We start from the raw sequence: 23,369 nt of genomic DNA on the forward strand, positions 1-23,369 counted from the left end.
TTGAAGTCCATCTGCAACTTCCTATCAATGTCCTGCTGCAACCTCTGACAACCCTCCAGTCTATCCACAACACCGCTAACCTCTGACAACCCTCCAGTCTATCCACAACACCTCTAACCTCTGACAACCCTCCAGTCTATCCACAACACCGCTAACCTCTGACAACCCTCCAGTCTATCCACAACACCGCTAACCTCTGACAACCCTCCAGTCTATCCACAACACCGCTAACCTCTGACAACCCTCCAGTCTATCCACAACACCGCTAAACTTTGTGTCACCAGCAAACTTACTAACCCTGCATTCTACTTCTTCATCCAGGTCATTTATAACAAAGAGAAGGGGTCCCAGAACAGATCCCTGCCAAACACCACAGGTCACTGACATCCGTGCAGAATATGAAATATCTACAACCAGCCTTTGCCTTCTGTGGGCAAGCCAATTCTGCATCCACAAAGCAAGGTCTCCTTGGATCCCATGTATCCATATTTTCTGAAGGAGCCTTGCATGTGGAACCTTATCAAATGCCTTGCTGAAATCCATATACACTACATCCAGTGCTCTACCTTCATCAATGTGTTTTGTTACATCCTCACAGAATTTGGTCAGGCTCATAAGGCACAACCTGCCCTTGACAAAGCCATGCTGACAATCCCTAATCAGGTTATATCTCTCCAAATGCCCATAAATCCTGCCTCTCAAGAACTTCTCCAACAACTTGCCCACCACTGAAGTCAGACTCACAGGTCTATAATTTCCTTGGTTATGTCTTCACCCTCTCTTGAACAAGGGAACATTTGCAAACTTCCAATCCTCTGTTACTTCTCCTGTCCCTACTGATGATGCACACATCATTACAAGAGGCTCCCATGCTTTTTACAGTACCCTGAGGTATATCTCATCCGGTTCCAGTGACTAATCTAATTTAATGTTTTACAAAAGCTCCAGCACATCCTCTTTCTTAATGTCTATCTAGCATTTCAGTCCGCTGTAAGTCATCCCCACTATTACAAACATAGAAAACCTACAGCACAATTCAGGCCCTTTGGCCCATAAAGCTGTGCCGAACATGTCCTTACCTTAGAACTACCTAGGCTTACCCATAGACCTCTATTTTTCCAAGCTCCATGTATCTATCCAGGAGTCTCTTAAAAGACCCTATCGTTTCTGTCTCCACCGCCACCACCGGCAGCCCATTCCACACACTCACCACTCTGCATAAAAAAACTTACCCCTGACATCTCCTCTCTACCTACTTCCAAGCACCCTAGAACTGTGCCTTTTCATGCTAGCCACTTCAGCTCTGGGAAAAAGCCTCTGACTATCCACATGATCAATGCCTCTCATTATTTTGTACACCGTTGTCAGGTCAACCCTCTCATCCTCCGTCACTCTAAGGTTAAAAGGCCAAATTCACTCAATCTACTCTCATAAGGCGTGCTCCCCAATTCCAGGCAACATCCTTGAAAATCTCCTTTGCACCCTTTCAATGGTTTCCACGTCCTTCCTGTAGTGCAGCAACCAGAACTGATCATAGTACTCCAAATAGGGTCTGAGCAGGGTCCTATATAGCTGCAACATTACCTCTCGGCTCTTAAACTCAGTCCCAGGATTGATGAAGGCCAATGCACCATATGCCTTCTTAACCTCAGAGTCAACCTATGCAGCAGCTTTGAGTGTCCTTTGGACTCAGACCCCAAGATCCCTCTGATCCTCCACACTGCCAAACGTCTTACCATTAATGCCATATTCTGCCATCATACTTGATCTACCAAAAGGCCTTGGCGAGTAGGGTAAAGGAAAACCCCAAGGCATTCTTCAGTTATGTGAAGAACAAAAGGATGACAGGAGTGAAGGTAGGACTGATTAGAGGTAAAAGTGGGAAGATGTGCCTGGAGGCTGTGGAAGTGAGTGAGGTCCTCAATGAATACTTCTCTTCGGTATTCACCAATGAGAGGGAATTTGATGACGGTGAGGACAATATGAGTGAGGTTGAAGTTCTGGAGCATGTTGATATTAAGGGAGAGGAGGTGTTGGAGTTGCTAAAATACATTAGGACGGATAAGTCCCCGGGGCCTGACGGAATATTCCCCAGGCTGCTCCACAAGGCGAGGGAAGAGATTGCTGAGCCTCTGGCTAGGATCTTCATGTCCTCTTTGTCCACGGGAATGGTACCAGAGGATTGGAGGGAGGCGAATGTTGTCCCCTTGTTCAAAAAAGGTAGCAGGGATAGTCCGGGTAATTATAGACCAGTGAGCCTTACGTCTGTGGTGGGAAAACTGTTGGAAAAGATTCTTAGAGATAGGATCTATGGGCATTTAGAGAATCATGGTCTGATCAGGGACAGTCAGCATGGCTTTGTGAAGGGCAGATCGTGTCTAACAAGCCTGACAGAGTTCTTTGAGGAGGTGACCAGGCATATAGATGAGGGTAGTGCAGTGGATGTGATCTACATGGATTTTAGTAAGGCATTTGACAAGGTTCCACACGGTAGGCTTATTCAGAAAGTCAGAAGGCATGGGATCCAGGGAAGTTTGGCCAGGTGGATTCAGAATTGGCTTGCCTGCAGAAGGCAGAGGGTCGTGGTGGAGGGAGTACATTCAGATTGAGGGTTGTGACTAGTGATCTGTTCTGGGACCTCTACATTTCATGATTTTTATTAACGACCTGGATGTGGGGGTAGAAGGGTGTGTTGGCAAGTTTTCAGACGACACAAAAGTTGGTGGTGTTGTAGATAGTGCAGAGGATTGTCGAAGATTGCAGAGAGACATTGATAGGATGCGTAAATGGGCTGAGAAGTGGCAGATGGAGTTCAACCCAGAGAAGTGTGAGGTGGTACCCTTTGGAAGGACAAACTCTAAGGCAGAGTACAAAGTAAATGGCAGGATACTTGGTAGTGCGGAGGAGCAGAGGGATCTGGGGGTACATGTCTACAGATCCCTGAAAGTTGCCTCACAGGTAGATAGGGTGGTTAAGAAAGCTTATGGGGTGTTAGCTTTCATAAATCGAGGGATAGAGTTTAAGAGACACGATGTAATGATGCAGATCTATAAAACACTGGTTAGGCCACATTTGGAGTACTGTGTCCAGATCTGGTCGCCTCACTATAGGAAGGATGTGGAAGCATTGGAAAGGGTACAGAGGAGATTTACCAGGATGCTGCCTGGTTTAGAGAGTATGCATTATGATCAGAGATTAAGGGAGCTAGGGTTTTACTCTTTGGAGAGAAGGAGGATGAGAGGAGACATGATAGAGGTATACAAGACGTTAAGAGGAATAGATAGAGTGGACAGCCAGTGCCTCTTCCCCAGGGCACCACTGCTCAATACAAGAGGACATGGCTTTAAGGTAACGGGAGGGAAGTTCAAGGGGGATATTGAGGAAGGCTTTTCACTCAGAGAGTGGTTGGTGCATGGAATGCACTGCCTGAGCCAGTGGTGGAGGCAGATAAACTAGAGAAGTTTAAGAGACTACTAGACAGGTATATGGAGGAATTTAAGGTGGGGGGTTATATGAGAGGCAGGGTTTGAGGGTCGGCACAACATTGTGGGCCGAAGGGCCTGTAATGTGCTGTACTATTCTATGTTCTAAAATGAACCACCTCACACTTATCTGGGTTGAACTCCATCTGCCACTTCTCAGTCCACTTTTGCATCCTATCAATGTCCCGCTGTAACCTCTGACAGCCCTCCACACTATCCACAACACCCCCCAACCTTTGTGTCATTAGCAAATTTACTAACCCATCCTTCTGCTTCCTAATATAGGTCATTTATAAAAATCACAACGAGTAGGATCCCAGAACAGATCCCTGAGGCGCACCATTGGTCACTGGCCTCCATGCAGAATAAGACCCATCTACAACCACTCTTTGCCTTCTGTTGGCAAGCCAGTTGTGGATCCACAAAGCAATGTCCCCATGGATCCCATGCCTCCTTACTTTCTCATGCATGGGGTACCTTATGAAATGCTTTGTTAAAATCCATCTACAGCTCTACCTTCATCAATGTGTTTAGTCACATCCTCAAAAAATTCAATCAGACTTGTAAGGCATGACCTGCCTTTGACAAAGCCATGCTGACTATTCCAAATCATATTATGCCTCCCCAAATGTTCATAAATCCTGCCTCTCAGAATCTTCTTCATCAACTTACCAACCACTGAAGTAAGACTCACTGGTCTATAATTTCCTGGGCTATCCGTACTCCCTTTCTTGTACAAATGTATAAGGGAACAAAATCAGCAACCCTCCAATCCTCACTGATGATGCAAAGATCATCACGAGAGGCTCAGCAATCTCCTGCCTCACTTCCCACAGTAGCCTGGGGTACATCCTGTCCGGTTCTGGTGACTTATTCAACTTGATGCTTTCCAAAAACTCCAGCACATCCTCTTCCTTAATATCTACATTCTCAAGCTTTTCAGTCTGCTGTAAGTCATCCCTACAATCGCCAAGATCCTTTTTGATAGTGAATACTGAAGCAAAGTATTCATTAAGTACCTCTGGCATCTCCTCCGGTTCCATACACACCTTTCCACTGTCACACTTGATTGGTCCTATTCTCTTACATCTTATCCTCTTGCTCTTCACATACTTCTAGAATGCCTTGGGGTTTTCCTTAATCCTGTCTGCAAAGGCCTTCTGGCTCTCCTGATTCTTCAGCTTCTTCTTGCTAGCCTTATAATTTTCTAGATCTCTATCATTTCCTAGTTTTTTGAAGCTTTCATAAGCTCTTCTTTTCATCTTCACGAGATTTACAACAGCCTTTATACACCACTGTTCCTGTACCCTACCATCCTTTCCCTGTCTCATTGGAACACATCTACACAGAGCCCCACACAAATATTCCCTGAACATTTGCCACGTTACTTCTGTACGTTTCTCTGAGAACATCAATTTCCAATTTATGCATCCAAGTTCCTGCCTGATAGCCTCACATTTCCCCTTAACTCCAATTAAACGATTCTCTAACTTGTTCTTTCCTATCCCTCTCTAATGCTATGGTAAAGGAGATAGAATCATGATCACTATCTCCAAAATGCTCTCTGACCGAGAGACCTGACACCTGACCAGGTTCATTTCCCAATACCAGATCATGTACAGCCTTCCCACTTGTGGGCTTATCTACATATTGAGTCAAGAAACCTTCCTGAAAACACCTAACAAACTCCACTCCTTCTAAACCCCTCACTCTAGGGAAATGCCAATCAATATTTGGGAAATTAAAATCTCCCATCACAACAACCCTGTTATTATTACTCCTTTCCAGAACCTGTCTCCCTATCTGCTCCTCGATATCGCTGTTACTACTGGGTGGTCTATAAATAACAACCAGTAGAGTTATTGACCCCTTCCTATTCCTAACTTCCACCCACAGAGACTCCATAGACAACCCCTCCATGACTTCCTCTTTTTCTGCAGCCATGACACTATCTCTGATCAACAGTGCCACGCCCCCACCTCTTTTGCTTCCCTCCCTGTCCTTTCTGAAACATCTAAAGCCTGGCACTTGAATTAGCCATTCCAGCCCCTGCACCATTTAAGTCTCTGTAATGGCCACAACATCATAGCTCCAAGTGCTGATCCACGCTCTTAGCTCATCCACTTTGTTCATAATACTCCTTGCATTAAAATAGACACATCTCAAACCATCAGTCTGAGTGTGTCCCTTCTCTGTCACCTGCCTATCCTCCCTTTAGCACTGTCTCCAAGCTTTCTCTATTTGTGAGCCAACCTCCCGTTCCCTCGTCACTTCAGTTTGGTTCCCAACCCCCAAACTCTCCCCAACAGACTTTGCAAACCTCCCTGCCAGGATTTTGGTCTCTCTCAGATTCAAGTGCAATCGTCCTTTTGGAATAGGTCACACCTGCCCCAGAAGATGTCCCAATGATCCAGAAATCTCAATCCTTGCCCCCTGCTCCAATCCCTCAGCCACACATTTATCCTCCACCTCATTGTATTCCTATACTCACTGTTGTGTGGCACAGGTAGTAATCCCAAGATTACTACCTTTGCAGTCCTGCTTCTCAATTTCCTTCCTAACTCCCTGTAGTCTGTTTTCAGGACCTCCTCCCTTTTCCTACCTCTGTCATTGGTTCTCCTTCCCACTTCAAGATATCATGGACACGATCAGAAAGATACCGGACCCTGGCAAGGTCTTTTCCCCCTGATGAATACTGAAGCAAAGTATTCATTAAGTACTCCACTACCTCCTCCGACTCCATTCACACATTTCCACTATCGCACCCGATTGGTCCTGTTCTCACACAGCTTATCCTCTTGCTCTTCACATACTTGTAGAATGCCTTGGGGATTGCCTGAATCCTGTTCAGCAAAACCTTCTCATGGCCCCTTCTGGCTCTCCTAATTCCATTCTTAAGCTCCTTCCTAGCAACTTCGTAATTTTCTAGAGCTCTAACAGTAAGCTTTTCTTTTCCTCTTAACTAAATTTTCTACATCCTTTGTACATCATGGTTTTTTACCCCTACCATCCTTTCCCTGCCTCTATGGAACATACTTTAGTAGAACTCCATGCAAATGTTAACAAAGAAAATATAGAAAACCTACAGCACAATACAGGCCCTTTGGCCCACAAAGTAGTGCCAAACATGTCCCATTTCCCTGAACATTTGCCACGTTTCTGTCATGCATTTCCCTGAGAACATCTGCTCCCAATTTATTCTCCCAACTTCCAGCCTAATAGCATCATATTTCCCCCTACCCCTATTAAATGTTTTCCAAATTTGTCTGCTCTTATCCCTCTCCAGTGCCATGGTGAAGGAGATAGAGTTGTGGTCACTACCTCCAAAATGCTCTCCCACCGAGAGATCTGACACCTGACCAGGTTCATTTCTCAATACCAGATCAAGGAGAGCCTCTCCTCCAGTTGGCTTATCTACACATTACATCAGGAAGCCTTCCCGGACACACCTCACAAACTCACCACATCTAAACCCCTTGTGCTAAGGAGATGCCAATCAATATTAGGATCACCACAACCCTACTATCGTGGCACCATTACAGAATCTGCTCTTCGATATCCCTTTTACTATTGGGGCTATCTATAAAAAACACCCAACAGAGTTATTGCTCCTTTCCTGTTTCTAGCTCCCACCCACACTGACTCAGTAGACCATCCCTCCATGACCTCCTCCTTTTCTGCAGCCGAGACACTATCCTTAATTAGCAATGCCACACCCCCACCTCTTTTGCCTCCATCTCTGTTCTGTTTGAAACATCTAAAGCCAGGAAAAATTAACAGCAGGCATTCATGCTCCTGAGACATGCAAGTCTCTGTAATGGCCACAACGTCACAGCTCCACGTATTGATCCACACTCTAAGTTCATCCGCCTTGTTTATGATACTCCTTTATTAAAATAGACACATCTTAAACCTTCAGGCTGAGTGCATCTTTGCTCTAACTCCCTACAAGCCTATCCTTCCTCACAAACTTTGGACAAGCTATCTCCAACCTCCCCATCCTCTGCCTCTTCACTTTGGTTCCCACCTCCCTGCAAATCCAGTTTAAACCCTCCCCAACATTATTAGCAAACTTCCCCGCCAGGATATTGGTCCCCCTCAGATCCAAGTGCAACCCGTCCTTTTTGTACAGGTTACACCTGCCCCGGAGGAGGTCCCAGTGATTCAAAAATCTGAAACCCTGACCCCTGCTCCAATCCTTCAACCACACATTTATCCTCCACCTCATTCTTTTCCTATACTCACTATTGTGTGGCACAGGCAGCAATCCTGATATGACTACCTTTGAGGTCCTACTACTCAGCTTCCTTCCTAACTCTCTGTATTCTGCTTTCAGGATCTCCACCCTTTTTCTACCCATGTCATTGGTACCAGTATGTACGACAGCCTCTGGCTGCTCACCCTCCCTTTTCAGGATATTGTGGATGCGCTCAGAAACATCACGATCCCTGGCTCCTGGGAGGCAAACTACCATCCTTGTTTCTTTTTCGCACCTACAGAATCACCTATCTGTCCCCCGGTCTATAGAGTCCCTATTACCGCTGTCCTCCTCTTCTGTTCCCTACCCTTCTCAGCCACAGGGCCAGACTCAGTGCCGGAGGCATGGCCACCGTTGCTTCTCCCCAGTTAGGCTGTTCTCCATGACTCCCCCCGCCCCCCAGCAGCACTCAAAATGGAGTATTTATTGTTAAGGTGGCAGCCATGGGGGTGCTCTCCACTACCTGATGCCCTCCCTTCCCTCTCCTGACGGTCACCCACTTATCTGTCTTTTATGGCATTGTGGCCCCAGGGTGACTACCAGCCTGTAGTTCCTCCTCACCTCCCCATCAGTCATACCCACTATTCTAATGTGCCGAGCCCTGTGAGATGCTCCTTTTTTAAACTTTTCTCCCTGACCTGTGCAAAGCTCTCTCTCTCTTCGAATCAATTGATCTGCCGCTAATGCATAGAGGTTTTTGATAATGGTAAATGGGATTGTTATTGATGGGTGGATAAAATGGTGGTAAATAGGACTGGTATTGATGGGTGGTTGATGGTTAACACAGATGTGGTGGGCCAAAGGAGCAGCTACTAAGCTGAGTGACGCTGATTTGAATTCCGGTCCATGTGAGGACATGTGTACTAAAGACAGATTCTCGATTTCGATGTACTGCTTGAGGAAAGGTCAGTAATTTGTTCGAATAATTTCATTGCGTGGGATTTCTGAGTACTGCATGATTTCAGTACAGGAATTACATTGCTGAACCAGTCCCTGAAGGCAGTGGGTCTTCCATAGTGACAGAAAGGGTGCCAATTGCAAAGTCTGGGGGTGCCCCTTTAAGGTTGCTGCTAACTGGTGACAGGAGAATGGAAAGCATCACATCGAAAGTGCTGGACATTAACCAAGCAGTTCCTTCAGTCAAATTCCACTAAGCAATTTAATAATGGTAGTTGAACTAATTGTAACTGTTGGTCTCAACATTAGCCCACACGCTGGTGGTAAATCTCTGCCTTGTTGGAGACCTTGGCCTCATTACAGTGCTTTGGAAACTGCCTTTACTTGCAGTTCCTGCATGTCAGTCTTCTGTGAATCATGCACTGGGATCCCCAGACCACTCTACATCTCAAAGCTCTGCACTCTCTTACCACTTAACCAAGTGGAGTTTTTCCACATTGTGCATAGCAGAGGGGAAGGTAGACTTGTGGTTACAATAATTAACAATACTGCTGAATGGTGGGAAGGCTGCAGGGGCTAGGAGACCTCTTGCTCCACATTAATTTCTCTATTTACAGAATCAGAATGAGGTTTATTGTCACAATAAACTTCAAACATGAACACTCAGAGGCATTCAGCAAGGATGAGTAACAAAACCCATTGTGCTGAAGTCAGGGAGAGAGGCTTCTCCACCTAGCAGGAAGCAAGTGGAACATTCCCAAGTATATCACCTATCATCAATAAGTTACCAGGGAGACCAATGCTCTGACTGCAGAGCTTTACAAAATATTAATGACTTGGAGAGGCTAGTGTCCAGTCATCAGATTTTCAGACAACACAAAAATGGGTGGGAACACCAGCTGAGTGGAGGATGTAACATCTGGGCAGTGGAGAAAATATTGGCAAATGGAGAGTAAAATGTAGGAAAACTTGTATAAAACAACAGAGCCATATTAGAACACAGAGAAGCTGCAGGAGTCAGTAGCAGAGGATAGGGACCAGTAATGGGAAATCCAGAACCAGAGGGGGCACCAACTTAGAACTGAGGTAAAGGAGAACTACTTATCTCATCGGGTTAAGGCCCTATGGAGGAGTCCTCGAGGATACTTAAGGTTGAGTTTGATTTCTATCAGTAGGGATGTGAAGGTTATGGGAAGTGGAGGGGGAATCATGGATCAGCTTTGATTGCATTGACGGTGAAGCAATTGAGGGCTGAATGGACTGTTTGTGATCTTTGTGGCCTCGCTGTTGTTTTCCGGAAACCATCAATTACTACAAGGCCCTCACCACCAGCTCTGGTGTAGATTGCTCACCATGTCTTTGATCCTGACAAGCTGAGACCTCTACCTCCAGCTCCGAAGCAGGGATGGAGGTGGGAAACCTGCGGCCACAAGTAGATCTGCCTGTGTCTCCTAGCACATGCTCTCTCTGTACACAAATTTCTTCACTCTCTGCTCCCTCTGGCACTTGGTGCTTTGATGAGAAATTACAACAAATCAGCAACCGCACTGCTCTCCCTGAATTTCGACTGACTTGCCAAATGCTTCCAGCATTTTTTCAGCTTTGTGTCCACTTAAAGTTAGCACAGCCAGAAGGGCCCAACTCTCAGTTCCCAGGTGGGAGGTCCGAGGATTCTGCTGGTGAATCTCCTGAACCATCAGTAGCAGGGTCTGAACATGGGTCCTGTAACGCATCTCTCTGATAGTGACAGAGTGGATCCACTGCCTCACTGCTCCCGCTGGTCAGATCATTCTGCAGTTCTGGTCTACATAAACAATAGAACAGGGCAGCACAGGAGCAGGCCCTTAGGCCCACAACGTTCTGCCAAGCCAGATAAAAAGTAAATCAAACCCCCCCACAAAAACTAATCCCTCCTACCTAAGCAACGTCCATAGTCCTCTATCTTCATCACATTCACGGCCTATCGAAACATCACTTGAAAGTCTTTAATGTATTTGCCTCCACCACCACATCAGGCAGTGCACTCCAGGCATCCACCACTCTTTGAGTAAAAACTTACCCCTCACATCCCTTTGAACCTACCCCCTCTCACCTTCAACGTATGCCCTCTGGTATTAGACAGTTCTGCCCTGGGAGAAAGATACTCCTTGGCTACACTACCTATGTCTCTCATAAGCTTATAAACTCTATCCGATCTGCTCTCAGCCTCTGCCACTCCACAGAAAGCAACCCAAGTTTGTCCAGCCACTCCTGAGAGCACATGCCCTCTAAACCAGGCAGCACCCTAGTGAGCCTCTTCTGCACCCTCTCCAAAGCCTCAATGTCCTTCCTATAATTGGGCAACCAGACTGCATGCAATACTCCAGATCTGGCCTAATCAGTTTTATAAAGTTGCAGCATAACCTCTTGACTTTTGAATTCAATGCCTTGACTAATAATAGCAAGCATTGCATAAGCCTTCTTAACCACCTTATTGACCGCAAAGGGTCTTGCCCTTAACAGTGTACTGTCTCCTTGCATTTACCCTACCAAAGTGCAACATCTATATTTATTTGGTTAAACTCTATCTACCATTTCACCTGCTCATATCTGCAACTGATCTGTATCGTGCTGTATTCCTTGCCAGCCCACAAATCCACCAATCTTGATATCATCTGTAAATTTATTAATCCACTCGTCAACATTTTCATCCAGGTCGTTTATATACATCACAAACAGCAGAGGTCCCAGATCAGATCTCTGGGGAACATCACTTATTACAGTCCACAGTTCGAATGTCCCTTCAACCACAATCCCCTGTCTTCTATACGCAAGCCAGTTCTGAATTCAAGCAGCCAATTCACCATGGACCCCATGTATCTTAATCTTCTGGATTAGCCTCCCATGAGGGTGTTTGTCAAATGCCTTACTAAAATCTATGCAGACACCATCCACTGCCCTAACTTCATCAATCTCTCTCGTCACCTTGCCAAAAGACTCAGTCAAGTTGGTTCGACACTACCAGCCCTGCACAAAGTGGTCTAGTCACTCAACACCTGGTGGGTTTCCTCCTGTGTCCCAAAGTGTGCTGGTCAGTGGTTAACTGCTCTCTAGTGCGGGTAAGGTGTAGAAGATGTAGAGTGGGTGGGAATGTGAACAGAGCTAAATGGGCTCGGTGCACATGGGTGTGCACTCAGGGAAGGGCTGTTGTTCAGAAGGAAACAGGGAGGGAAGGGGCGAGTGCTTGGGAGGGAGGGGGGCCCATTGGGTGCTGTGTAATCTCACAGCATAAACTGGAGGCTGCTCCTGCTGCTCAGATTGTGCTCCAGAGACCCCACAACAGGCTGTAAATTACCTAGTGCTGAAGATGTATTTGAATCTCAGAAGATAAAAACTGCATTAGACTCAAATATGTCATATTTTGGTTTTACTACCCATCGATAGTTATTCTAGTAGCTTCACTGAAACGTTATGGTCCATGTTAGGAAGTATCAAGAATCAGCAACAACTGTGTTTGGGACGAAGCACAGGTGCATTGTGAAGATCCCTAAGATTACAATGCATTGTTCAAGAAACTTCTAGATAAATACATGAATATGCAGGGATGGAGGGATATGGGTCACGTACAGCAGAAGAGATTTAGATTAACTTGACACAGATATGTGGGCTGAAGGACTTGCTTATGTGCTCCATGTTCCATGTCTGCAGCCCTTCTGAAAATATATCCATGATTAGGCATGGCCCTACGGGAACTGTTTTCACATCTGCAGGTGACACAAAGCTTGGAGAGTGGAAAGGAGCAAACTTCAAGGAGATATGGACAGGTGAATGGAGAGATGAAACATAATACTGAGACTTTGCAGTATTATATTCTGGTAAGAAGGATGAGAAGAAACAAATTCTAAAATGTCCACAAGAACAGGGAGGTCTGGGGTACATGGTGCACACTGAACTGTAAGTGACAGGACAGGTTGAAATAGTGGTTAAAGTGCAGGATCCTGGGTTTTATAAACAAATAAAGATACTGTAGAGCTTAAGAGCAAGGAAGTGGTAATGAGTCTTTCGTGCTGGATTGGCCACAACTGAAGCCATAAGTGACTTGACGGCTTTGGATAGGGTGGAGAAGTATTAACCAAAGGGATTCCAGGAACCATCGACTTCAGCAGTGCAGATGGATGAGGGAAGCTGTGGTTGTTCCTCTTGGAACAGAGGAAGTTGTAAGGGGATTTGCCATCAAGAAGATTATCAACATGGTGAGAGCCCATTCCACTGCAGGAAGTATCACAGACAAACAACTATCGAATGCTGGGAAAATACATGAGGAAAACTATTTTAAAAATGACAGTCAGTACAAGGGTTTGGAGTGGACTTCAGGCATTAGAGAGGGCAGATTCTGTTGCTGAATTCAGAAGGGAGCAGGATGAGTACAGGACCTCCCTAGATTTCAAATGCCCATCATCTGTAAAGCCCGTACATAAGTATGAGTTTCTTTTGGAGACCTGTAGGATGAATTTGCTGGCTACCGCGCAAATACAGGCATCGTCAGGCTCACAGGACATAATCCTGTCACAACCCATGGAAGAGCTGGGGCTGTTTACAAACAGCCAGCATTGGCTCAACTGGCCAAACGGCCATATTTAGTGCTGTAACCAGGTGGTGGTTAGGATTTAGCATCAGCCTGGTTATCACTGGAGCCATAGTCTGAACCAATGGGAGACTCTGTCAATGTGGAAACTGCTTCCTTCCCAGCCCTGACCACTACCCTACCATGTAAAGAAATCAGACTGGACACCAATCACTGAACAAAATAAAACTTACCTCAACAATGAACCTATTTCCCCATCTCAGAACATATTCTGCTAACCCTGGCATGTCTCTCACTTCTATCCCACAACATTAGGCTGCATACTTCAAACCATATAACCATATAACAATCACAGCACGGAAACAGGCCATTCCGGCCCTCCTAGTCCGCGCCGAACTCTTAATCTCACCTAGTCCCACCTACCCGCACTCAGCCCATAACCCTCCACTCCTTTCCTATCCATATACCTATCCAATTTTACCTTAAATGACACAACTGAACTGGCCTCTACTACTTCTACAGGAAGCTCATTCCACACAGCTATCACTCTCTGAGTAAAGAAATACCCCCTCGTGTTTCCCTTAAACTTTTGCCCCCTAACTCTCAAATCATGTCCTCTCGTTTGAATCTCCCCTACTCTCAATGGAAACAGCCTATTCACGTCAACTCTATCTATCCCTCTCAACATTTTAAATACCTCGATCAAATCCCCCCTCAACCTTCTACGCTCCAATGAATAGAGACCTAACTTGTTCAACCTTTCTCTGTAACTTAAGTGCTGAAACCCAGGTAACATCCTAGTAAATCGTCTCTGCACTCTCTCTAATTTATTGATATCTTTCCTATAATTCGGTGACCAGAACTGTACACAATATTCCAAATTTGGCCTTACCAATGCCATTCCAAATTTGGCCTTACCAATGCCAAACTTCATTGTTACGTCCAAACTAATAACTCAACATGAACTAGCATTGAGCAACTTGAAACAGGAATCAGAAGGCCTTGAATTATTTACCTCCATTTCATGAGATCAACACCATTACCACTTTTGCTCTACACTCCTTCAAATCCAGCCCAAGTATCTACTGTTGTCCTTCAATAATTAATGCATGGTACCTGCTGGTTCAAACTACAGTTCCATCTTTACTCTCCATTCCACCATGATCACCACCATGGGATCCAACTAAAGGGACAATTCCTGTATTTCTCGAGGACTCCCCACTAGAGGAACCCTTTATTGATACAACAGCAAATCTAGTATCAATCTTATATACCCAATGGGATGCAAACTTTACTCAACTCTGTCCTTGCAGTCTGCCTCTTAAAATCAGTGCTATTGAGGTAAGGCCGTACTTTTGTCACAGACACAGGTTTTCGACACCATTATTGCATTCTCACCTTTGGTGGGACGTAAAATTCCAGAATGAACCTTTCTTCCTCGATTCCCACGGCTTTCCGTAGCAACACCCGACACTTCTGCCACTGTAAGCTGCTCAAACTGTTGGAGTCATCAACCAACATGTACCTCAGCATTCCTTCCCTCTGGATGTCCTGCAGCTCTACCTTGGTGGAGGACAGCTTTGTTATGCGCAAGCGCTCAAGCTTCTGGCTCCATCTGTCGTGGGCTTCAGTTTCAAGTCTATTCCCTGAGGAATCTTCCTCTCCTTCAGGCTTCGCACCCAGCAGAGGTTCAGCCGAGGACCTCCATTGCAACATCTCCTTCATTCCATCAACCATACACATACTCATATTCCGCAAAGAAAATCCTTTCTTAAATTTAGGTCTGGCAGAAGCACTGAAAGACACATCCTCTGAGCTCCGAGAATGACCCAAATTGGACACGTTGCAAACTTGCTGATGTCTTGGGTGCCTGCTGGAGTTTGACATGTTCTCTCCTCTTGTGAGAGAACAGGAGTCGGCTTTCCTCTGGAGGACTCCTTCCCGGGATGAGAGCTGGCAGCCCTGAATGTCAGAGAATGGAGCAAAGCTGCACCTGGCTGTAGAGTCTGAGAGATATGACCCATTCACCTCTCGTGCAAAGTACTCCACAAAATGGAAAGCAAAGTGTTGAGAGAAACTGGCTTCTATTCCAGAGCATTCGTAAAGAGGATTTTCACTTATAAATACCCGGAATTTCTGAGCGAAATCAGATGCAGCAGCACGTGCCTGGACTTCACAAAATTCCTTCCAGTCTGGAACATCTTGTAATGAATCCTGACTTCCGGAATCACCATTCATGGTTAATTCACTGGTGTCCCAATGAGGCTGCACAAGAAGCAGGGAGAGAGACTTTGTTACTTCTGTGGCCAACAGTCAGAGCGAGCATCCAGAAACATCAACTTAATGTATGCCCTGGTCATGAATAACTGTAACACTCAGCGACTGCTCTGAAATCAAAGGCCCCATTCTGCCTTCACAGTTCTTACAAACATGTTGTTCAATTCATCATATAGTTGCAGATTTACCATTTATCTAATGCTTTCTCCATCATTTCAATAGAATCTATTCGCCACACTCACCAGCTGGTTCTGTTCCAGATTTTACACTATACACTGGGCATAAAAGTTCTTTTTTTCCCCTCTGTTCCTTAGTCAGTGAGCCAGACTGCATAAAGTGCTGCAGCTTGACAGCAGTGATGGATGAAATCTTTGGAAATGGAGCTGGCCGTCCTTTAAATGCCTGTGGTATGGAACTGTTCACAAACACAGCTTAAGTATTCTTCCCTCTTCCATCTAACTGAGTGACCTAGGTCACTTGTCACTGTGAACATCACCCCAACCTGTCCTATGTAACAGTGCATCACACTGACCTGCCCCTTGTACCGGGTAATAGGCAGCTGTACTGAGAGAGCAGTTTCTACCAAAGAACATTGTGATTCTACAATGGCCCTTTTAAACAGGGGGCTCAGACATATCTTAAAAAACACACATCCCAACAGCCTTTGTAAATATTAATGATCATTGCTGAGGTTTATCAGAAGACAATGGCCTAATAATGGTCCAACAGCAAGCAGACCAATGATGGACACAAACTTGCAATAAATTGCAGGACAAGACATTACAATCAAATCAGGATGGCCAGGGATAGAATTAACTGCGTAGTCAAACATCCAGAACAGCTTGAATGCAACTACAGAGTGGTGCTGTAATGCTTGTGAACCCTGTAAAATTTTCTCTGTGTATAAATATGACCAAAAATGTGATCATATTTTCACATCCTAAAACTAGAACCCTAAAAGAGAACCCAATTAAATAAGTAACACAAAAACATTATAACTATTCATTTATTTATTTAGAAAAATGAACCAATATTTCATGTAATTATTGGAAAAAGTATGTAAACCTCTGGAGTAATGACTTCTAAAAAAAGCTTCCAATCAATGAGATGAGATTGGAGGTGTGGGTTGTAGAGGTGCCCTGCCCTATTAAAAGACACACAAAGTCAGGTTACTGACAGAGCCTGCTCTTCTCAACAAAGGTCTGTTTATGTACACAACGCCTCAATCAAAACAACTTGCAAAGGACCTTAGAAGACTAATTATAGAGATGCAGGAAGCTGGAAAAGGCTACAAAAGCATTTCTGAAGACCTGAGAAATTGTCTAAAAATGGAGGAAATTCAGTTCTGTTGCTACTCTCCCTAGGAGCGGGCATCCTGCAAAGATCTCACCAAGAGCACAACGTGCAATGCTGAAGGAGGTGAGAAAGAACCCAATGGTAACAGCAAAAGACTTAGAAATCTCTAGAACTTGCTAAAGTCTATGTTCATGTGCCCACTGTATGAAAAACACTGAACAAGAATGGTCTTCATGGAAGAACACCATGGAGGAAACCACCGCTCTCCAAAAAGAAACTGCACATCTCAAGTTTGCAAAAGACTACCTGGATGTTCCAGAAGGCTTCTGGGATAAAGTTCCATGGACAGATGAGACAAAAGTTGAACTTTTTGGCAGAAATGCATATTGTTATGCTTGGAGAAAAATGGGCTCTGCACACCAACACGAAAACCTCATCCCAACTGCGAAGCATGGTGGAACAAGTATCATAGTTTGGGGCTGTTTTGCTGCCTCAGGATCTAGACAGCTTACAATTGGAAAGGGAACCAACAATTCAAAATTGTATCGAGACATCTTACAGAAGAATGACAGGGTATCAGTCCGTCTCCAGAAGCTTAATAAAAGTTGGATAATACAACAAGACAATGATCCAAAAGACAAGAGTAAATCAACAACAGAATGGTTTAAAAAGAAGAAAATTCATGCTTTGGAATGGCTGAGTCAAAGTCCTAATCTTAATCCTATAATTGTGGAAGGACCTGAAGCAAGCAGTTCATGCAAGGAAGCCCACAAAACATCCCAGTGTTGAAGCAGTTTTTTTTTAAGGAGAAATGGCCTAAAATTCCTCCTAGCTGATGTGCAGGACTGATCAACAGTTATCAGAAACATTTAGTTGAAGTTATTGTTGTACAAAGAGGTCACACCAGTTACTGAAAGCAAAGGTTCATACAGTTTTTCCAACAAATACATGTAATAATAGACCATCTTTTCTCAATAAATAAATGAACAAGTGTAATTTTTTGTGTTATTTATTTAATGGGGTTCTCTTTATCTAGTTTTGATCACATTTTAGGTCATGTTTATGCAGAAATAGTGAAAATTCTACAGGGTCTACAAACTTCATGGCACTACTGTATATCTTTGTTGCACTGAATAACTGAGACAAACACAAGAGTGACACCAATGATGATGTAAGAACATAAGAAATAGGAGCAGGAGTCAGTCATCTGGTCCATCATGCAATAAGATCTGGCTGTGGACTCAACTCCACCCACCCACCCTTCACCATAATCTTAATTCCTATGCTATGCAAAAATCTATCAAACTGTGTCTTAATGAGGTAGCCTCCACTGCTGACGGTTCAAAGAATTCCACAGATCATAACTCTGGAAAAAGTTTCTCCTTATATCCATTCTAAATTTATTCCCCCAAATTTTGAGGCTATGTCCCCTAATTTGTAGTTTCACTTACCAGTGGAAACAACTTTTCTCCCTTATGCTATCTAACCATTTCATAATTTTATAGGTTTCTATAAAATGTTATAAAATATGTTTCTCCCTCTGTGATGGACCTGAATTCCCAACAAACCAAGCCAAGCTGCTCAGGGGCATGACATCCAAGGGGTGTGCAAAATGTAGCTGCAAGTTTGAGAAAATGAGGATAGTGAACAAAGAGGAGGGCTGGGGAAACCACAAGCAAATGGGTAGAGGATTGAGCAGATGGCAGCCTCGTGTCTGTGGGGTTAACTGAGCAGGTGGTGGTGGTTTCCCCAACACATCAGCCTTAGTGAAACAGTCACTGGTCTCCTGGGAGGGGCACAGCTAGCACTGGTCCAAATTGAAATTATCCTCTTCACAAACCATAGCCAGGGGTCCTTCCCCACTACACGGTGTCTCTATCAAAGGTTTGCAGCTCCAGTCACCCCCACAAATGACCAGTGAATCGCTCTGTCTGCTCTTCCAGCACTATAAACTTCACAGATGCCATTGTGGGTCCAGTCCCAAAATCTCCACAACTCCCTTGGCTGTGTTCAGTCAGCATGGAGTTCTCTCCACAGACTCCTCTATCTCTCTCCTTCCACAATGGAATCCAGGCAGGCATTGGTTCACACTGTCTATGCCACGTCTGGAACATACTTCTGTTCACAGTATCAGAATGCAGTTCGATGCACCATACAAAGGCCGAATTTTGTTAATGCTGACAATTGGTCTACATTGTGGTGTGGTGTGTGGGGGAGAATGGTTCACAGGGAAGGTGGGGGTGGAATGGTTCATGGGAGGTGGAGTGGATTATAGGGAGTGTGGAATCTGGTCTGTTGGGGCGGGGGAGTGGATCATTTTCCTAAAGACAAATATATTATGAAGGTGAACCCCATCCTACATCCCCTCCCTCACCCAATGACCAGGCTGCAAGGACCAGTTAGGGTCAAGGATCAGGCTGATGAGCCTGAAATCAGTGGTGGGGGAGCTGTGGAGGGGATTCTGAGGGACAGGATTTACCTTCCATTTGGAAAGGGGAGGATTGATCAGGGAGAGCTAGTATGACTGAGCACAGGAACTTGTCTCATGATTTTGACTGAGTTTTTTTTAAAGAGGTAACCAAGAGGATTGACAAGGGCAAGGCTAGCAAGGTCTTTGACAACATCCTGCATGGAAAGTTTGACCACAGGGATCCAGGTGAGTTAGCCAAATAGATATAAAATTGGATTGGTTTAAGTAGTCAGAGCGTGGAAGAGGAGGCTGCTTTTCCAGAGTGCAGGCTCTGACTAGAGGTGTGCTGAGTCCCACATTGTTTGTTATCTGTTTTACTGATTCAGGGGAATGTATACTCAGAAGTCACTTTATAATGCACACATGCTTGTTAATTAACTATCTAAAAACCGATCATGTATAGGCAACTCAATGAATAAATGCATGTAGACATGATCAAGAATTGAGATTGATTTGCTGGAAAGCACATGAAGCTCTAGCTCACTAAGGGTTGTATGGTGTGAGGGTGTTCACTGTGGGGTTGTTTGCAGAATGATGGTAATGGTTTGATTGTAGAAGAATTTTTAGATATTTCACAGCTTGTGTGTCTGAATGATGGGAGGGGCTCAAGATTTAATGTTCATAATAGTTCTGAAACTGCTAATAAATTAACTTTAGTTTTAAACATTCTGGCTGTACTGAGTGAGTGGGATGTCCTGGGAGATCAAACATTGGGAAGTGATCATTTTCCTATATTTATAAGCTTGGGTATAGATTAAATAGGGGACAGAAGGTCACGTTTAGGAAGTGGAACTTTGGTAAAGCAAATTGGGAGAGGTTTAAGATTTTATGTGATGAATGTCTGTCAGGGCTGAATGCTGAGGATGATGTGGTTTTCTGCAATGAAAGGTTATGTCACATTATTCATAAATCTGCAGTGGACAGACAGACAGACATACTTTATTGATCCCGAGGGAAAATGGGTTTCGTTACAGTCGCACCAACCAAGAATAGTGTAGAAATATAGCAATATAAAACCATAAATAATTAAATAATAAGTAAATTATTCCAAGTGGAAATAAGTCCAGGACCAGCCTATTGGCTCAGGGTGTCCGACACTCCGAGGGAGGAGTTGTAAAGTTTGATGGCCACAGGCAGGAATGACTTCCTATGACGCTCAGTGTTGCATCTCGGTGGAATGAGTCTCTGGCTGAACGTACTCCTGTGCCTAACCAGAACATTATGGAGTAATATGGACGTGATAACTATTAAAAAGGACAATAATAGGAGAAAGGTTGTATCATGGTGGACTGAGGAGTGTGCAGAGGCAATTAAGGAGAGAAATAAGGCATTTTTATGAAAGGTAAGTAGTATCACTATCTGAGTGACCTTATTAAGTGTAAAAGGGCACAGGCTGCGGTTAGGAAAGTAGTGAAGGCTGCGAAAAATGTTTACTGTAGGTCATAATATGATAGTATTGGAAGGGGTATCAAACTTGGAGATGTTTGAGAAATGATTAAAAAAATGGGGGGGGTGGGATTCATAGCATTCCAGTATTGATTAAAGAAGATAACATGATTGTTACTGAAACAAAGAGGTTGAGTTACTGGCTCAGTCATTTGTTGAAATTCATAATTAAGATAATTGAAGTGAAGAGGCTGAACAATGTAGGGATAAGGTTCTAAGTGAATACCCTGACGTGTTGGACCCTAGCTGTAGCAATGATAGTATTAATGATGTGGAGTTTTCCTTCTGTGAATTTATGAAAGTTATTAATAGTACAGGTCACACAGCTTCAGGAAAAGACGATATGTTATTGTATGTTTAAACATATGGCTGACAACTCTCAAGATAATATTAACATTTCTGAATCATATTTGGAATTTAGGCCATCTTTTCTCCTCATGAAAAATGGCAGTAGCAGTGCCTATTCTAAAACCTGAAAAACCTGTCAGATCCTTCTAGTTAAAGACCAATATCGTTAACATCCCATTTGTGTAAACTTATGGAACATATTGTAACAGAGTGATTGAATTATATTTTGGAAAAAAGAGGTGAAACAGCAGATTTCGGAAAGGTAGAATGACATTGGATTCAGTTTTATGTTTGGAAGATGATATTAGGAAAGCACAGATAAATAAGTTGTAACAGCAGTACTTTTTGATATAGTAAAAGGATATGATGTTATGGAGGGAGAGTCTTTTGATTAAATTATGGAAATTAGGAATGGGAGGAAGGGTATATAATTTTTTTCTGTGTTTCTTATTTGGATGGTCTATGCAGGTAAAGGTAGGAAAGATATATTCCGGCTTCTATGAGATAGAAAATGGGTCTCCACAAGGCAATATTTACAGCCTTTTATTATTTAATATTATGATTAATGACATTTTCTCCAAAATAGGCACTGGGGTGGGCAAATCAGTTTTTTGCAGATGATGGAGCTTTATGTATCAGGGGAAAAAATTCATTTAACTATATATAGGATGCAAATAACAAGTTGTACAGTGGGCAAATAGATAGGATTTTAAGCTTTCAGCTGTTAAAACACAAGTTCTACGTTTTACAAAGAGGATCCATAGACCTGCACTCAGTTTTGAAATTATATCGTCAAACTCTGGAAGAAGTGTCAGTCGTAGGAGTTTTTGGCATGTGGCTGAATAACAAGCTAACGTGGAAGCACCATATCAGTAGATAGATAGATAGATAGATAGATAGATAGATACTTTATTCATCCCCATGGGGAAATTCAACATTTTTTTCCAATGTCCCATACACTTGTTGTAGCAAAAACTCATTACATACAATACTTAACTCAGTAATAATATGATATGCATCTAAATCACTAACTCAAAAAGCATTAATAATAGCTTTAAAAAAGTTCTTAAGTCCTGGCAGTTGAATTGTAAAGCCTAATGGCATTGGGGAGTATTGACCTCTTCATCCTGTCTGAGGAGCATTGCATCGACAGTAACCTGTCGCTGAAGCTGCTTCTCTGTCTCTGGATGGTGCTATGTAGAGGATGTTCAGGGTTTTCCATAATTGACCGTAGCCTACTCAGCACCCTTCGCTCAGCTACCGATGTTAAACTCTCCAGTACTTTGCCCACGACAGAGCCCGCCTTCCTTACCAGCTTATTAAGACGTGAGGCGTCCTTCTTCTTAATGCTTCCTCCCCAACACGCCACCACAAAGAAGAGGGCGCTCTCAACAACTGACCTATAGAACATCTTCAGCATCTCACTGCAGACATTGAATGACGCCAACCTTCTAAGGAAGTACAGTCGACTCTGTGCCTTCCTGCACAAGGCATCTGTGTTGGCAGTCCAGTCTAGCTTCTCGTCTAACTGTACTCCCAGATACTTGTAGGTCTTAACCTGCTCCACACATTCTCCATTAATGATCACTGGCTCCATATGAGGCCTAGATCTCCTAAAGATCTCCTAAAGATAATTGACACATGTAAAGCGGCATTAAATATCCTTAAGTGTCTTGGGGTGCTACACAAAAATCTCTGTTGACTTTATATATTTGTTTAATTTGACCAGTACTTGATTATGGCTGTGTGGCTTATTGATCAGCCTCATCTTCAAAATTTAAAATGTTTGTATGTGATATAAGTTCAGGCTTTAAAACTGTGTTGAGGTGCAGCAAGGTCATCTCCTATTTCAGCTTTACTGGTTGACAATACATAGAATAGTACAGCACATTACAGGCCCTTCGGCCCACAATGTTGTGCCGACCCTCAAACCCTGCCTCCCATATAACCCCCATCTTAAATTCCTCCATATACCTGTCTAGTAGTCTCTTAAACTTCACTGGTGTTTGTGTCCCCACCACTGACTCAGGCAGTGCATTCCACGCACCAACCACTCTCTGAGTAAAAAACCTTCCTCTAATATCCCCCTTGAACTTCCCTCCCATTACCTTAAAGCCATGTCCTCTTGTACTGAGCAGTAGTGCCCTGGGGAAGAGGCACTGGCTGTCCACTCTGTCTATTCCTCTTAATATCTTGTACACCTCTATCACGTCTCCTCTCATCCTCCTACTCTCCAAAGAGTAAAGCCCTAGCTCCCTTAATCTCTGATCATAATCCATACTCTCTAAACCAGGCAGCATCCTGGTAAATCTCCTCTGTACCCTTTCCAAT

The 23,369-nt window shown here is 43.9% G+C and overlaps 1 protein-coding gene across 4 annotated transcripts in view; it reads right to left on the bottom strand.

Annotated features, from left to right (window-relative positions):
* Positions 1–23,369, bottom strand: part of LOC140731909 (SH2B adapter protein 2) — a 172,267-nt gene that overhangs the window by 124,594 nt on the left and 24,304 nt on the right. For all 4 annotated transcript variants that reach the window (XM_073053879.1, XM_073053880.1, XM_073053881.1 and 1 more), the window contains exon 3: positions 14,600–15,466. In XM_073053879.1, coding sequence (XP_072909980.1) covers positions 14,600–15,439 — 840 coding nt within the window. In that variant the 5' untranslated portion in view covers positions 15,440–15,466. The remainder of the gene's footprint in view (positions 1–14,599; positions 15,467–23,369) is intronic.

This window comes from Hemitrygon akajei, chromosome 8 (assembly GCF_048418815.1).
Source record: "Hemitrygon akajei chromosome 8, sHemAka1.3, whole genome shotgun sequence".
In the NCBI taxonomy this organism is placed as follows: Eukaryota; Metazoa; Chordata; class Chondrichthyes; order Myliobatiformes; family Dasyatidae; genus Hemitrygon; species Hemitrygon akajei.